This window comes from Engystomops pustulosus, chromosome 3, assembly GCF_040894005.1.
Source record: "Engystomops pustulosus chromosome 3, aEngPut4.maternal, whole genome shotgun sequence".
Classification (NCBI taxonomy): domain Eukaryota; kingdom Metazoa; phylum Chordata; class Amphibia; order Anura; family Leptodactylidae; genus Engystomops; species Engystomops pustulosus.
In genome coordinates, this window is record NC_092413.1 from 194,655,799 (window position 1) to 194,674,828 (window position 19,030).

A 19,030-nucleotide genomic window follows, 5' to 3' on the forward strand; every position below is an offset into this window, starting at 1 on the left:
TGCATGCTGCCCCTGCTGTTTCCTGTCCATTTCCGTGGTGTTTCCATCCTTTTCTGAGGTTCCCAGGTGTTTGGCCAAGCTTCCCTGTGCAGAGCCTTGGTCCCCTTGAAAAATGCTCGAGTCTCCCATTGACTTCAATGGGGCTCGTTACTCGAGCATCGGGAAAAGTTCGTCTCGAATAACGAGTACCCGAGCATTTTAGTGCTCGCTCATCTCTAGTAAGACCAGTAACAAGATTAGCCCCCCATCCCCCGATACTTACGGAATGTCCTGTTGATTTTTTTTTTCATGTAGAGTATTTACATCATTTAGGGGGATATTAATCAGGGCTTTAAGGGCATCACGGTCGATGGGGAAAGTTGAAAAAAATGCTTTGATGACTCGATGAGAAAAAATGCAATAATGAGATTGATGGCAGTAAAAAAAATAGGGCTTAAAGATTTTAATCGGGATCAGGGGTAGCAAAGATGCTGGGAACCATTATAAACATTAACACGGTATAAGACTCTTTCTTAGAGAGAGGAAATGCAAGAAAGTGTATAGGGGGGCCATTGTACTACTTTAAGACCCATAGAAAGCACAATTCACTGATTTTGGTGTCGAGTACTCATTTAAAACTTTTAGTAATGTGCTAACTCTCCTTATTTACATTGTCATACTAGATATAAAGGGTTAAAGGGGCATTTTGATTTCCCAATTGGACCTACAATCCTGGAAAAGGCATTTTATTCCCATTTTCTTGTATAGAAAAGAAATGGAATAATCAGAATTTTGTACAAGGCTTTGAACTCTATCTGGTTAATAAAAGCCTCACAGTCAGGGTCAACCCTTGGTCTGAAGGGGCAGTTGGTCCTTTCAACTGATACACATAATGGTCCCTGATGTTTTAATCATAACTTTATTATAATCTCGGGTCAAAGCTTCTGTTTCCTTTAGAAGGGAAGTCACACATCAGAGACAAGACTTGGCAGACCTTTATTTCTTTCAATTCACCATGAAAACGATCTATTCTATTTTTAGTTGTACACTTCTAAAGACTCGGAGGTAAATAGTTATTAAAATAATGCTTTTATACGTAAAATCAAGAAAGATAATTGTGCCAGATTGGGAAGGATATGTGTGGTACAAGACAAGAGAAAAATGTGTGCCGGCTCACCGCTAAACTTCTCCGTGCACCGGAGAAGACATCCGGTGCACGGATTATGCCTGAGACCAGGACGGTGAACTGCTGAGAAAAAGTGGATCCAGCATTCAGAAAAAACTCCTCCCAAATCTTTGATTATTAGTTAAAAACTGTCATCTAATACATTGGGCCACATTACTCAAAACTAGTGCAGTTTACCTGTGGAGTGGAGTGTGCAGATTAATCAAAACTGGCCCATGGTCTTCATTATTTTGGCGTCCCTTGGACTGCTCGGGATTTGGGCAACATTTTTTCTTTGGTCTAGAGCTTGTATTTATTTGTATTAGTTTGGCTGGTCATGGTCTGTATTTTTAAAGGAGCAGATGTAATCTCTGACTTTAGGGGTCTGTTCTAGGGTCTGCATTTGTTAATAACTATTTGGTTGGTTTAGGGTCTGTATTTCATCAGGTTGGTTTTATATATAGTAGTTCAGCTGGTTTGGACCATATATTTATTTAGGTGAGTAGTCTGAGGGTCTGCATTTATTTAAGTAATCTACTCTGGGATCTGTTTTAATTCATAGGTCTAGAATCTGCATTAATTTACCCTTGTTAGGTGCTGGGGGGTGTATTTTTTAAGGGGGTTGGTCTATGGTCTGTATTTAAGTAATGGGATTTTTATAGGGTATGTTCCATGCCGGTTTATGGGAAGCTGGTAAAAAAATTCTAAATGCGATGAAATTGTAGTGTGCCTAATTACCGTATATGCCGGCGTATAAGACGACTGGGCGTATAAGACGACCCCCAACTTCTGCCCTAAAAATATAGAATTTGGTATATACTCACTGTATAAGACTACCCCTCTCCCAAATGAAAAAAAGTGCTTAAAACTTTGCAAAACAAACAAGAGAGCAAGTGCCTGGTGATCATAACTGTAAGCTGCGATATTAATGAAGATCCGACATGCTTCTGTAAGTGCCGCCTGTGACCCCCAGCTCTGTGACGCCGACCGCTGTGACAGGGCGGCTGCATTAGCATACGGCGCGCCGCCCCGTCAGCGCGTACTAAGCCTCTTCTAATGACTGTGAGAGGCGGACTGCCGCGCATGCGCGGCGGTCCCAGGAAGCGGCTCTCTGCGCGCTGACGGGGAAAAAAAACACCTCACACAGTGCGGCCCCTGTATATCCGGCGTATAAGACGACCCCCCACTGTAGCCATTATTTTAAGGGGTTAAAAAGTAGTCTTATACGCCAGTATATACAGTATACTGTACCAAATAACCATTCTAATAATGTTTACTTAATATTTCCATTCCTATATAAAAGTCTGAGCAAACCAAACTAAAAAATCTATCTATCCATATCTCTTATCTATAATATCTCTCTACTATGTACACAGATTCTTTCTCGCTGCTATGTATACACATTTACATTGCACAGTACTAGTGATATATTAATCAGACGCCTTTGTGCTTGGAGCAAGATGCAGCAATCTTGTGATCCCATTACACACTTAAGAACACTTTAATTATTCATCACAGGTATACCGTACATATTAAATTAAAAATGTCTCTTTGTCCATTATAATAATGGTAGAATCACCACAAAGATACGAGTGATATAGAAGCAAGTGGGATATGAGGCAGCAGGTAGATTTACCGGATGGAATGACTCACTTACAAGACTATAAATTATTGAATACCCCAATACTATTACACTAAAGAAACCTGTAATAATTGCATAATATTTTTTATTTGAAAGTTTTCTGCCAAAGTGACTCAGTATAAGTTGTCCCACAATACATGGGGGAATACTAAATGTTCATAGAATCACAGAATTTGTTAAAAAATATGTTAATCCTAGAAATTAGATGTGAAAGTACCATATTTATCAGACTATATTATAGGATAAACCCCAGATTTAATCATCCATATAAAGGAGAAATATATTTACAAACTGCTATGCTGCATCCATTCACTCACACAAACTCGGCACTGCTACATCCATTCAGTCAGACACAGCTCTGCTATATCCATTCATTCACATACTGCTATGCTGCATCCATTCACTCACACAAACACAGCTCTGCTCCATCCACACAGTCTTACGCAGTTTTGCTATATCCATTCAATCACACACAGTTCTGCTATAGCCATTACTTCCCACACAGCTATGCTACATCCCTTCACTCACACAAATACAGCTCTGCTACAACCATTTACTCACACACAGGTCTGCTATATACATTCACTCACAAGAACACACTCAGCACTGATACTTTCATTCATTCACGCACACACAGTAGTAATGCAGCAATGCAAATCAATCCCATGCTTCTGAAATCACCCTATGTCCTCCAGAATAAGACATGTCTGGACAAGTAAGGACAGGGACAGAGCGATACAGGGGTTCTCTCATAGATTGGGTGAAGTGCATTGTCAGTGCATCAGCTGATCCCTTGCGTGTTTTAGGCAACTATAAACAGGTGGTTTTTCAGGTTTATTTTTAAAGGTTTGGAAGATGGGATCTGTCTGACACATTTTGGGAATGAGTTCCAGAGTATGGGGGATAAGCAGAAGAAGTCCTGGAGATGGTTATGGGGACAGCAAATAGTTTTGAGAGTGAAGCAAAATCCTAACTGTGACAGATCCCTTTGCGTTGTAAGGGAAGCTTTGCTGTAAGCCTTTTCACTTTTCTATTTCAAGAACAACCCTGTAAACCCAACAGTGTAATGTGAGACCTCACACAGGGATTTTGCAATGGAGCACCGAAATATTTGCTCAAGTGTTTTCGTTTTTGACTATTCTTGACAAATACTGTGCCGTTGGCTGTAAATTAAATGCAAATTATTAATTTTTTTTGCCAAAATAACATCCTTATTACAGATTGGATTGGATAAAGCATTAACCAGAGCCTTTTAATTATATGAAATAATTGAATATCTGACGTCAGATTGTTTTTGCTGTTGTTGGCCTGCAGTTTAGTCTTCGTAGAGAACAGCGGAGTGGCTTCCTGTTTTAACATTTTAATTAACTAGTCATAATATATTGGTTCCTCTACATAATCTGAGGCATAGGATATGATTTCCCCTGATTAGTTAATGGTACATGTTCAATTCCTGATAATTAAATGCAGTTTGAAGGCCTTATTAACATAATAATTAGCATGGAAACATACAGTGCTTAAGTGGTGTGACCATTCAGGAAAAACGGAGTTGAATGCACTGATTAACTGAGTGATGGCAGCCCCCGTGCCAGGGAAAGGGATGACTTATTAAAAATGCAGTTATTTATAGTATATTCCATTTCAGGGGTGGAATTAAATTACATTGAGACTCTATGAATTCTATACTTGCCCTTATAGACTGTCTTGGTCCTGGAAAGGTTGAAAAGTATGATAAGCTTCCAAATTGTAAGAATGGGGATGCCAATAAGCAATTCAATTAATGACCAAGATCACTAGGAAAGGGAAGGATATAAAGTCCGAAAAAAAAGTGGTTTCTATAGCATTTGAAAGTGCATAAAAAGTCAGATATTTTATTCCATCCTATAAAAAATAGAAGATGTACATTTCATAAAAAGTGGGGGGGGATAGGCACCAATATGTTTTATGCTTTATGTCTTATTACAATTAGAGATAAGCAGATGCAGAGTTTCTGTTCAGGTTTAGGTTCCCTTGGCAAATCGCAGCCAAGGTTATCAGCTAGAGAATTTGCCGGATTGGCTGTACGGCAGCTAATCTGTCAATATGAAGGGGTTGCGTGGGGCACAGCCGATCCCTGAACCCAAACAAAAACGTTGGGTTCGCTGGTCTCTAATTGCAACCATAGTTCTTTGTGGCTAAGAATTGGATTGTGATAGTTCGAAACACATTAGTCGCTATCCTCCTACCTTCTTTATAAGATGTACATCTTACATTTTAATTAGAAGTTTAGGTTACAACATAGTCAACAAAATGACAAAAAAGGAACAGAAGGAAGAGAGAATAATATATAAGGCTGAGCAGTGACACAATCACATTCATCATATATCACGGTAGATACAAATACAGTTGAGTCATCCATAAAAAGGGCTAAATCAGAAGGCTAGCCACATGTCATATCATGAGGGATCAGTCCGGCCTTCAAAAAACAGTATAAAGTCCAGTGTCAGGTCAAACATAGCTAACACAACTGTGTGTGTGTGATGATTGCATTGTCTGTGGATGTGGCCATTGATATGATGAAACATAACGGTAACACTTATGTGAAGTGATGTATATGGGGGTAAATAGATTCTTGGCTGTTGAAGAAGAGGGTTTTTTGAGTCACTATATGTTAGTCCAATCAGGGAGACAAGAATAAGTTAAGTTTCACCTAGGGATTCCAATTTTTTTTTAAATGAATGAATCTGTCCTAAGCCGAGAGCTATAATTTACTTGTAGATATATGTAGTATTTATGGAATTTGTCACCTTTTTCAAGGAGGTCCAGCGTCACATAGTTTAGCCAAAGTGAAAACATTACATGAAAGGTACCACGTATTTCTATTAAATCATAGATACGTCCAGAAATAATAGAACTGATGAGTTGGGAACCAAAGTTTTTGTGAGGTCTGAAACTAAGGAGCAGATAAAGGACCAAAAGGGCTGTATAGCTGGGCAGTCACACAACGTGTATAGAATATTTCGCAAGCATCCACGATTACGCCAGCATGAAGCTGAGGTTAAAGGGTAAGCCTTATGTAAGCAGTCAGGGGTATAGTACCCCTGATATGTAGATTTGGATGCAGCCTCATCAGTCATCAGGCTGATAGGATATTTTCCCAAACTCGGATAGGGAAGGTTGTGGTGTAAGTAAAATGTTTGTTAAGAATGTTGAAGAACTGCTTTAGGCCTACAACCTTCGCTTGTGTAAATAAATGAGTTATGGTAGCACTGTAGGTCAAATCTCCAAAGCTGTGATGCTTGAAAAAGTGTTGACATTGGGAGCAGGGAGCATTGAAACAGCAAGGTTGTTGGGGTTTTAAATTTAGAGCAAACCTCAGAAAAAGGCATGAAGGTAAAGGAAGGTCTTGGAGAAGTAACAAACGTGTGACACCCAGACTTTTAGAAATAGCTTTAAAAATTTCACCTTTAAATATCACCATTGTAGTGAGAGCCGAGAAGGCAAATGACCAATTAATGCGGTCAAACACCTTCTTGCTATCTAATGCTAGGAGCACTGCGGAGATTTTACAGGATTCAGTATGATGCAATAATTCTACCTCTCTTAAGGATTAATTAGGGGTGATTTTTAACAAAAGTTACTTGATCTATATTTATTGATGATGGCAGAAATGTGTCAAATCTGGTAGCAATGAGTTTGGTTAAGATTTTAAGAACACTATTCAAAAATCATAAATGTCAGAAATTCTGATGAGCATAGTTGTCAGAAATTCTGACAAACATAGATAGAATTGCCCGGTTTTGGGAGGATTATTATGACTACTGATTGGTTTTCTTTGAGGAAAGTACCAGTGCTAATAGCTTGTCGGAACATAGCGGTAATAGCATGAGAAAATGTTTAATAATATGTGTTTGTGAACCGTCTGGGCCTGCGGCTTTTTCTGTAGGCAGGGGTATGATTGTACTTATAATTTCTTTCATGGTAATTGGGCTATTAAAGGCCAGTAATCGAGAGCTAGATTAAGATGGTAGAGAACGATTTAGCAAAAAATGTTGCATTTCAGAGGTAGAAGCCACATGAGTTGAAATGTCATCCTGAAAGGGAACCTTTTACACAAAACAGCCAGTGGCAAGATCCTATAGAGCCTTAGTAACTATCTGACCCCCTTCTTTTAGCTAAAAATTGTTTCCCTCACATCCCCATAAAATCAGAGTTATAAATTTGTCTGGTATACAGGAATCTATAGAGTGAGTTGAGAGCCATGGCCTGATGTCATGGGACCAGGGTGAACTCATCACAGGTCCTTTAGCCTCTAAACATTAGCAAACTGTACCCCATGCATGTATCTGACCATATAAAAAAATAGCTGCATGCCTGCATGGACTTCTACTCCTCTCCAAACAGGCTGCTGTGATTTCAACTGACATATTTTTTTTATTCATGAGATACATGCTTGGTGTACAGTTTGCTAATGTTAGAAGGCTAAAGGACCTGTGATGAGTTCACCCTGGTCACATGACATTACTGCTGCATGCAGAGAAAGCATGGGGATGACTTCATAAAGAAGAAAAAAGGTACGGCACTTACCGATAAAAGCAGTCCATTTTATTTTGTTCAGCAGTAAAAAATCATCGGGTAGAAAAGGGATAGGACAGGGGGTTTCCAGCGACAACTGTTTTGTGCCATTCAGGGCATTTTCTCAAGTCTTACTTTTTTTACTGCTGAACAAAATAAAATGGACTGCTTTTTATCGGTAAGTGCCGTGTTCTTTTTTTTTCTTTATCAAGTTTTGCCGAATGTCTTGTGCTGCCAGGTGCTAGGAACAACCGAATGCTTTACTGTTTGGTCACGGTTATTTTTTAATACATACCCTGACAGAAGACACAGATTAAGTGATTAAGATGGTAGAGAACGATTTAGCAAAAAATGTTGCATTTCAGAGGTAGAAGCCACATGAGTTGAAATGTCATCCTGAAAGGGAACCTTTTACACAAAACAGCCAGTGGCAAGATCCTATAGAGCCTTAGTAACTATCTGACCCCCTTCTTTTAGCTAAAAATTGTTTCCCTCACATCCCCATAAAATCAGAGTTATAAATTTGCCTGGTATACAGAGATCTATAGAGTGAGTTGAGAGCCATGGCCTGATGTCATGGGACCAGGGTGAACTCATCACAGGTCCTTTAGCCTCTAAACATTAGCAAACTGTACCCCATGCATGTATCTGACCATATAAAAAATCACTGCATGCCTGCATGGACTTCTACTCCTCTCCAAACAGGCTGCTGTGATTTCAACTGACATATTTTTTTTATTCATGAGATACATGCTTGCTGTACAGTTTGCTAATGTTAGAAGGCTAAAGGACCTGTGATGAGTTCACCCTGGTCACATGACATTACTGCTGCATGCAGAGAAAGCATGGGGATGACTTCATAAAGAACAAAAAAGGTACGGCACTCACTGATAAAAGCAGTCCATTTTATTTTGTTCAGCAGTAAAAAATCATCGGGTAGAACAGGGATAGGACAGGGGGTTTTCAGCGACAACTGTTTTGTGCCATTCAGGGCATTTTCTCAAGTCTTACTTTTTTTACTGCTGAACAAAATAAAATGGACTGCTTTTTATCAGTAAGTGCCGTGTTCTTTTTTTTTCTTTATCAAGTTTTGCCGAATGTCTTGTGCTGCTGGGTGCTAGGAACAACCGAATGCTTTACTGTTTGGTCACGGTTATTTTTTAATACATACCCTGACAGAAGACACAGATTAAGTGATAGTGCCCCCTGATTTCCTCTTTGGATTTCTAAAAGCATGGGGGTGAGCTGCTGGATTCATCCTGAGGAAGCCATGCCCACTTCGACTCACTATAGACATCATTGGATGACAGGAAAATTTATAAAGTTGAATATATGGGAACCTGAGGTGAACAATTTTTAGCTAAAAGAAGGCTATCAGTTAGTTACTAGGACTCTATGGGAACCTGCTACTAGCTGCATTTGTGAAAAATGTGGTGACAGGTTCCCTTTGAAGGCAATCTACCACCAGCATTATACACCAAGCATAGTTGCATGCAGGCGTGTGCCCCCTCTGGCAGTAATCCTTCTTTTTTAGCTTCTAATGCCCTTTTTTTTACCAAAAAAAATTTGCAAATGAACCTGAGGGGCTTTAGGCTTAATCAACAGACGGCTGAGGGGAGACTTCATTACAATGTACAAATATCTGAATTGTTACTACAGGGATCTCTCCAAAGATCTTTTATACCTAGGCCTGTGACCGGTATACAGGCGGTCCCCTACTTAAGAACACCAGACTTACAGACGAACCCTAGTTACAAATGGACCTCTGGTAATTGGTAATTTACTGTACTTTAGGCTACTAAAAACAGCTGTAACAGTTATCAATGGTGTCTGTAATTAAGATTTATTGTTAATCCTGGTTCTTCTAACAACCCAACATTTTTAAAATCACATTGTCACAGAGACCAAATATTATTTGGCTGGGGTTACAATTATAAAATATACAGTTCTGACTTACATACAAATTCAACTTAAGAACAAACCTACGTAACCCGAGCACTGCCTGTAGTTCTAAAAAAATTGGTTGGACTTAATGCTCTGATGTCTGACTCCTCATTGGGCTTTGGTCTATGTTGTTAGTAAAATGGAATTGTACAGAATTTATAGCTAAAAAAAAAAAATAATACAATACAAGAAGCTTAGACTAGAGACTGGCTGCCACAGAGATGTGTGTCTACAGACAGTTCCTTGATGTAAGCAAATCGTGGCAGGGAGGACCAGGAGTGAACACTGGAAGCTGTGACGATAGGTGAGTTTAGCTTTATTTGTTTTAAACACTCTCTCTAAAATCGGACACAATTTTAGATAAGTGTTAGGAATGGGCATGTGCTAAAGTGCTCCACGATAACTTTGTTAAAGTAGACCTTTTGAAGAAATGAGAAGTCTTCTTTCAACATAGCATAGCAGGTCCTAGGCCCTACACAACCAATAACACCCATAATGCAACAGTGTTTAGTTATACTTTGAATATTGAAGACAAATATCTGTGAAACAGCTTTTTATGGTACAGACATTACATTAAAATGCTGGGACTGTACATACCAAACTTCAGTGGAAAACATTTCAGACTATGAAGCGTATATTTCAGTCCGTGGGGCTTCACTTGTCTTTCATGTTTGTTGAATTCACACCAGGTTCATTTACTGAGGAACGCTGGAGATGAAGTCACCATCACTGTTTACTACTTCAAGGAAGCACCTTCATTTCTCAAGCTCCCACTAGGTAAGAAAACTTCAAAAACTTCTACAACTTTTTATTTTTTGGTAATTGAGCAGAGAAGATTTGTCACACTGTTACCCTATATCAAGTTTGGCTGATAGATTACAATGGCTGACTTTGATATTTACTTCTGCTGTTATCTGTCTTCATCTTCCTTCCCCTGGATCTTGTCCTGCTGTCACAGCGGGATCATTTTCCGTACAGATACACATGGATTTTATTTTGCCATTAGATGTCATTTGATTACAATTTTACAGTCTGCAGTCAGAATTAAAGTATATTTTCAATTTGTACACCACTGAGAAAAGCGGTTAACGAGGTGTCGGTGAAAAGTAATTTTTCTACAAACACAATTCTTATCAGCAAAAATGTATCTTTTTTTTTTCAAAAAGTTTGTCCAACATTTTGAAACGAAAAATCTAACATTAGGAAATTGTAAAAGATAAGCAAAGACAGATTTACAAAGTTGAATGACTGACAAGTGCAACATATTTGAATTGTATGGTATCACAGTATCAGGATAGAGTGAAAAAAAAATCTCAGGTCCACACACAACAGATTTGTTATTTTTTTACCAAAAATAAATCTCAAATGGAAAAGCCATTGTTTTAAAACTAATTTCCCCCATGAATCAATAGTTTGTAGAACCAGCATTTACAACAATAAGCTAAAGTCATTGTTTTATCTATGACCAGTCCCTCACATGGTTCTGGAGGAGCTTTGGCACATTTTTCAGTTCATTGTTTTATGAGCATTTGTGTGCACAAATCTCTTAGATGACCTTACATTTGACTCTAGAAGACTTTGATATACAGAGAAGTATATGGTCCACTCAATGAACCAGTTCCTTTGGCTGCAAACCCAATTCTATCCCACTGTGTTGGATAACTGATATGGGGTGTTTTTACTTATATACGGAGTTTTCTTTTTTATGAAACCTGGCACAGTCTATTGTGGCTGCACATTTCCACCTCCATTTCCACTGTTCAAAAAAAACTTCTTGTGGTTATCCTGACAACCCATCCAAACAAGCCATACATCTTCAAATTGTACTGTCCTTCAACATTTAACATGTAAACTGTAGGTAGTAGAGTGTTTGCAATTGCACGGTTTGACTTTGGGACGTATTATCTGATCTTAGGGTATTTTTTCTTGGATCTCCACTCCTAGGAAAATTGTTGACTGTCTTATATTATCACTTTAAAATAATGGCCATCAAATTGTTTGGAAATGGCCTTATAACCCTCCCTAGATCAATGGGTAGCAATAAATGCCTCTCCAGATCATTGCTGATATCTACCCTCCTTGAAATTTAATGACATATGCCTAAAAGCTCTAGACCACTAAACTGCAAAAACTTCTGCTATAACAGAGGAGGTCACACTTGCTGATAATAAGTGAATCAAAATTTCGTAATTTGATTACCAGCACTTGGCTGTTAATTGACCTCTTATTTCCTATGGAAGCAATACAATTACTTTACATTTTTTACACACTTTTTAAATGATTCTCTAATATACAAAAAACATAAAATTAAAGCTGTTGTTCCTCATTTTTTTCGGTATTAATTTTTTTTTTCGGTATTTATGGTATTCATGTGATATGCTTAAATAATATATTGAATAGTATTCTTAATAAATTCTTTGTGGTATGATGCAATGTTAAGATTTTTTTTAAATAGGATTTTTTGTACTTTTTTTTTTCTCTTACATTTTGATCTACTATTTTTAGGTTCCCCGGACCCGCCCAGTGATCACAGCAGTGGGACGTCATCTCCTCTGTTTGACAGTGGTTTACATTTGAATGGAACTACATCTAACACAGTAAGTCACACATTTACTGTGCAAGTTTTTAGCAATGTTTCACAATAATGCATTGATGTAGTAAGTGGTTTCTCAACCAGATTAAACCAACATTTTCGTAAGAGGGGATTAAACATCTGTATTGTCCAAGATAAAGGTATTTAAAACTCCTGGGCCCTTATGCACAGATGGGAAACTAGACTCTATGCTGCTATATAATGGCGCCCCACTGCACCCCACGTAGTAGAAATATATCAGTTCTTTGTTTAAGTAGGTGGGTACTCCATACAGTATTGGCAGTGGGTGTGAAGAGACACTATTTTTAAGTGTCAGGACATGATTTGTAGCAGGTGACTGCACCCCTTATGCTGCCCCCCACCTTGATGCAGGTGAAGCTGCCTGAAGCGAGAGGCTCAACTTACTACATAGCTGGTACACCACAGCTTATGCAAAATCTCTTATATGACTTCCACGTGAGAGGTGATATATTGTAGGTTGAAGTGTTTCCTTTGGGCAACCTTCGAGACTAGCACCATGACTGTTCCACTGTGTGCTCCACCACTGTGTAGTGGTGTTAACTGTAAATAAAACTGTGTCTCTCAATGGGAGAAATGTATCACAACTATCTGAGAACAAAACTGTTCTAGTTGTACATGGTAACCACTCAGAGCTCAGATTTCACTTTCCCACATCAGGGTAAAAAATTAAAGCTGAGGTGGGATTGGTTGACATGAGCAATTAGAACCGTTTTCCACTTAGATAATTATGATATTGTGGGATATTTATCAGGAGTTGTACATCAGTTTTATGGTGTACAAATCCTGAAATTGCAAGAAATTGGGATAATTTTCCCATTTACGCCACCTCTGTGCTAAATGGGCATGGAGGGGTTTGAAGGGGGTTGTGCTCGGCACTTTCTAGGCAGAGCTAGGCGTAGAATTCTACACCAGTGCTGCTGGGTGACAGATACATTGCTGAAGAGTTGGGTGTTGCCCCCAACATTCAAGTATGGAAGACCTGTTCTTCAATTCTTGGACAACACCATCTAAAATCTTATACCTTCTCAATTTTCCTGGTCATGTGTACATATGCAGTATCTTAGACGTAATTCACCCAAACCTGAATATCTTAGCTATTTTTTGCTCATATTCAGAAGCCGCTCCTGGTTTAATTTCATTCCTTCCACAGAATGCATAATTTTTTGAGATTTGCTTGACCATGGAGGGTGGGTGACCCACTGCAGAGTGAGAAAAATAACACCTTCACCTCCTATGATACAGAAGAAAGCTCTATTCATAGCCTATATAAAATATAACATACTAGTATAAGGAGTGTTCCATTTAGAGGAATAACAAACAATAGTAAGAAATCCATTAACACTGTGTAAAATACTGCAGAGAGAAAGTCCTTGGAGTGTTTTGTATCTTTATGTCACGATTAACAAAATTGTCAAATTGTAATATATCTTTTACACTGTATGTATGGATATCCGTAGACTAATTGTAATTCACTTGAATTTGCTGCATTTTCCGCTCTTATATAAGATTACATTTTTTAATTAAATCCATTTTATTCATCTATTTGAAACATAGTTCTCATCCGCAATATTTTATTAGCTACGGAGTTGGATGATGTGTGTGACCTTTCAGTCTCAGCGCTTAGCGTTACTCTCTCCAGCCTACAGACTCCGGTGACTGAATTCATCTATAACATATCAGGATTTGTCTTTTTCTCAGACCTTTGACTTCATTTTTCAAAATGAAACTTACAGGGGTTGTTCAAGAGATAAAACTGAGAGATGTGGCCTTACTCACCTCCTCGGTCCCTCCAGGTGTTCCATGGTCTCTCTGAGCCATGCCCCTATTTCTCTACAGAGAATCCTTCCGGCTGCATGGCCATGCCCAACCATTTCCTTATCCCAGTGCCTGATACAGGGGATGGGGAAGGGATAGGGGACGGGCAAGCAAAGCTGGTCTGTGTGCAGCTTCCATGCCCCTGGAGGCACCAGGAGGGACCGAGGAGGGGAGTACATTTTTTTATTTTTTAAAGCTGTTTCAAACTCCGCCCCCTGTCATATTGCTCAGTTTTTTCTATCTCTTGGAAAACCCCTTTAAATTTCATTTTGTTCTCATTTTCTCCTTTTAACATGGTTGGGCCTTTGCTATTATACTTGTAAACCCAATATCACCATCCTCTCCAATGGATCATCATGAAGCGTTCAGCTAGCTGTTGGATTAGGCCACCATTAACTACAAAGCCCATCCATAACAAATGGTGTTTCCAGCCCAAGGAACAATATGATGTGACTGATAATTGCTCATTACTCTGTAGCTCTCGTTACAGTCTGTGATCATTCAGAAACTAAAACCTTGTAAGGTTCTGCTTTATTTTGTGATGTAAAGTCCACAATCTGAATCTTATTCTGAAGCCCAAATTGGGCAACTGTGTAGATGGCATATATCAATCCAATCCAGTACTTGCCTCAAGGATATCTCTCATATATAGAGGGGTGTTTAATATGACCAATTTGGCTTTGATGTTGGAAGATTCTTCTATAGGTTGGACATTAGTTTACAATGTATTGGCCTATAGGAGGCACTAGAGAGAAATATTTCTTCCTTCTGTCTGGGAGCTAATTTGCATAGTTTTCCCATAATGCCTATAATGAGAACCAGATTGGTGACAGTATATTACAAAATTATAATGTAGATTTCACTGGTAGATTGGAGTATGGTACTGTACACGTTTCAAATATCAATTCCATTATATAACATTCACATTTATATTCAATTCGTTTATTGATATTTTGTCATTGGTTTCTTTTGTATATTCATTTTCATTAACTCTCCACCCTTAGGCCCCTTCCTCACCTTCCTCACCTACAATTCAAGAACCCAAATATGAGAAGAGATGGATAGATGAGCTTTCAGTTCCTTTACTACTGGCTCGAATTTCTAGGTTTAAGGCTTCAACCGTAAAGTTAAGGTTTGTATTACTGTATCATTGTACAACTTCAGAGACGTCATTCCTGTCTGAGATGTGCATCTATTAGTTCATAACTCTCAATGAACTTAATGTAGCTCTACTTATGCTATTTCCAAGTATATAAAGTTGGATCTTTGAGGGAGGAACTGGCAATATTCAGTGGTGGCATTTAAAGGACATCTACCATCATTTTTACTGCTGGTACGTGTCCTACTAAGAAGTTCTTGAGGAACTATACTTCTCAGGTCTTCTTTTATTATAACTTCTTGAGGACTTACGTATTCTTCTCAGGTCTTCTTTTATTATAACTTCTTGAGGAACTATACTTCTCAGGTCTTCTTTTATTATAACTTCTTGAGAACTTATTTTTCTCCGGACTTCTTTTATTATAACTTCTTTAGGACTTATTCTTCTCAGGTCTTCTTTTATAATAACTTCTTGAAGACTTATTCTTCTCAGGTCTTTTTTTATTATAACTTTATATGCCGTGATTATATGCCGGCAATAAAGAGTTATAAAATTGATGCTAATGATGCCACCTCACCGAGGTCCCACCCATCCACAGTGCATAGAGCTTGTGACGTCAGGGACCAAACCATTCTTCATGGTTTTAAAATCCAAAAATAAGATAATTTCTTAAATACTTTCTTAGAATAGAAAAATAGAAAAAAAAGGTAAAACATGCACAAAACATGTCTTGATCAACATGTCTTGCAGTGCAAAAAATTGGAATCAACTTTTTTTAAAAAAATTTTGGCCTAACCTCTTCCACCTATTCTGGGATGTTAGATAATGCCATTAGGACCATTAGGACCACACAGACAATATGGCTCTGTAAATTGAAAAAATAAAAGTGATGCCTTTTGATATGCAGAAAGTTGAAAAAACGGAAATCTAAAAATGAAAAATGTTCTGGTCCTGAAGGGGTTTAATTGTCCATAATAAAAAAAAAAAAAAAATCAGTATCTGAATTTTCCTACACAGCAATGGTTTCAGCTGTTAAATATTGTATTACATTTAGCAGGAGGCCCTTGCCCTGAAGCTATTTTCATGAATTAGCCAAGTAAATGAAGTATATGGCTCGTACTAGAAGGCAACTTTCCTCACAAAATATAAAGATTAAAAAAAAAAAAAACATTGGCAGTGATGTTTCTTTGTGTGGTTGCGTTACTGCATACAGCCTACTGTTACTGTGATGACATTTGTGCAAAATCCACTAGATTTTAGGTTTCAGATTACAGAATTACAGAACTTAAGTACTGTATTTTTTGGACTATAAGATGCACGTTTTAGCAAGAAAAAATCTTGCTAAAAAGTGCCTGCGTTTTATATAGCGAAGGTCAGAAGGATCCAGCTCTGGATCCAGACCCTCCTGACCACTGTAATGGAGAACGGGTGATGGCCTGATATAGAGCTGCACCCAACCTCCCAGAGAGGAGTCTCCGCACTGCTCTCTCCCTCTGCCTACAGGACCTGCGGTGATGTCAGAATCATGTGACTGATCACATGCTTTTCACATCAGCACATGCTGCCGAGAGTGGGGACATGCTGCGCTGGGACAGGGTAAGAAGATGAGTGGAAGGGGTTCTGTGCATATAGTACAGCTGTGTGTGTCTTCATGTGTATACTAGAGCTGTGTGTGTATTCATGTATATAGTAGAGCTGGGTGTGTCTTCATGTGTATAGTAGAACTGTGTGTGTCTGTCTTCATGTGTATAGTAGAACTGTGTGTGTGTGTGTCTTTATGTGTATAGTAGAACTGTGTCTGTGTCTTTATGTGTATAGTAGAGCTGTGTGTGTCTTCATGTGTATAGTAGAGCTGTGTGTGTCTTCATGTGTGTAGGAGAGCTGTGTGTGTAACTGTATGGATGAAGCAGAGCTATGTGTGTAACTGTATGGATGAAGCAGAGCTGTGTGTGTAAATGTATGGATCAAGCAGACTTGTGTGTGTAAATGTATGGATGTAGCAGAGCTGTGTGTATAAACGTATGGATGTAGCAGAGCTGTGTGTGCTGTGCTTTACTGCAACCAACATGGATATTTTAATTGGTGTAAAATATATTTTTCCTTTCTTGGAAGCCTAAATCCGGGGTGCGTCCTGTAGTAAGAAGCGTCTTTACAGCTCAGTGGTTACTGTGTAAGATGTGCACTGTTATATACATATTATACTGTACAAAGTACAGCATAATATGCATGTAATAGTGGACATCCCCATTCTTCATCGTGGCAGGTCAGATGAAGGGGCCCCCTGACACTGTAGGGCCCTTGGCAGCTGCTATGGCTGCTACCACAGTAGTTATCCCCCTGTACACATAGAACTGCTGAAGCGGATGGTTAAATGGCTTCTAAATATAAACCTTCTGGCTGAAGTGTGTAAGCATTGCATATATTTAACTAGGACATTTAGATTCAACATAGAATAACATAATTCTTGAGAACCTTGCTTTAGACTTTGCCAGATATTTTTCCACTGAAACTGTCCAGCTTCTGGATACGAAGAATGATAACGCCCATTTGTCAAGAAGGAAAAGCATAGAAGCTATACAATGTGGACCAATATTTTTTTTTTTACAGTAAATGATACTTTGAGATGATGATAATTATTTATTTTTGTATGTATATAATAGACCAAACTCATTTGAACTCCTGGCCCAAGATGGAGTCAGCTCTGGGACTCTCCAGTTTAACTCAGCCCATGACAGCGCGGACTGGCTACGAGCAATATCTACAAACATTAGTGACCTGACTCTACAAAATGTAAGTCTTGCTAATATCTAAACATATTTCTGCAGAGATCTTCTTTTTTTGCCAATTCATTGAAGTTACTGCAGATTTTCACCTGTCACTTTAAATAGTTTTCTTAGAAGTCCTGATTAAAGGGAAGCTACGACCAATGCCAAAGTTTCCTATATGCTCCTTTGTGATATTGGCTTCTATTCTTTTTCTTGCTGTTTCGATACATTACATTGGGATGGCTGGAACAATGCAGATCGGCCTCCAGTAATATATTTTGTATATTTAAAGAAAATCTACCATCAAATAATAGTAATAATTCCTTTACTTATATAGCACACACAGATTATGCAGCGCTGCACAGAGTTTGCAAAATCGGTCCCTGTCTCCAATGGGGCTCACAATCTAATCAACCTACCAGTATGTTTTGCAGTGTGGGAGGAAATTGGAGGACCCTGAGCAAGCTCACGCAAATAGGGAGAGAACATACAAACTCTTTGCAGATGTTGACCTGGATGGGACTTTTACTCAGGACCCCAGTGCTTCAAGGCTGTAATGCTAACCACCAAGCATGATAAACCATTGACCAGGCACTGTGTGGTAATTCCTTATTCCTTTGTTATCTATCGGCTCCTTCTTCCTTCTGACTTCCTTCCCTGACTTTTACAATTAGACAATGTAATTACGCTTTGTTTCTAAGTTTAGGCAATAATATAAATAGTTATACATTGGGGCAGATTTACTTACCCGGTCCATTCACGATCCAGCCGCGCGTTCTCTGCGCTGGATTCGAGTCCGGCCGGGATTTATTAAGGCAGTTCCTCCGCCGTCCACCAGGTGGCGCTGCTGCGCTGAAGTTCCCTGAAACGCACTGGAATACACCGAGCCGGGCTGAGTGAAGGTAAGTGCAAGCTCCGCAACAGATTTTTTTTTTAAATGCGGCGGTTTTTCCGAATCCGTTGGGTTTTCGTTCGGCCACGCCCCCTAAATTCTGTCACATGCATGCCGGCGCCGATGCGCCACAATCCGATCGCGTGCGCCAAAATCCCAGGGCAATTCAGGGGAAATTGTCGCAAATAGGAAATATTCGGGTAACACGTCGGGAAAACGCGAATCGGGCCCTTAGTGAATGACCCCCATTATCTCTAAAATACTCCGTCCCTGATGAGTTCTTCCTGGAAAAAAAAGTCCCTTTCCTGATGTTTCGTTGTCTCAAAATATCTGGCATTCACAGGCTCCACTTTGTTGACGTCACCAGTTACTACAATAGGTGATGTGGGACAAACCACAAATTGTCACCGGCCGAGGCTGCATCGGAGTCATTTAGGAGTATATTGTATTACTAACTTTGACTTTCATCTGAAGACCAAATTGGACCAGATATCTTGAGACAACGAAACATCAGAAAAAGGGACTTTTTTTATCCTAAACTCTGAGAATCAGCAGATACAG

General features: G+C 38.9%; 1 protein-coding gene across 1 annotated transcript in view; it reads left to right on the forward strand.

Annotated features, from left to right (window-relative positions):
* Positions 1 to 19,030, forward strand: part of SNTG2 (syntrophin gamma 2) — a 285,995-nt gene that overhangs the window by 182,291 nt on the left and 84,674 nt on the right. The window contains exons 7-10 of the mRNA XM_072143485.1: positions 9,974 to 10,061; positions 11,790 to 11,881; positions 14,718 to 14,845; positions 17,473 to 17,602. Of these exons, the coding sequence (XP_071999586.1) occupies positions 9,974 to 10,061; positions 11,790 to 11,881; positions 14,718 to 14,845; positions 17,473 to 17,602 (438 nt within the window). The remainder of the gene's footprint in view (positions 1 to 9,973; positions 10,062 to 11,789; positions 11,882 to 14,717; positions 14,846 to 17,472; positions 17,603 to 19,030) is intronic.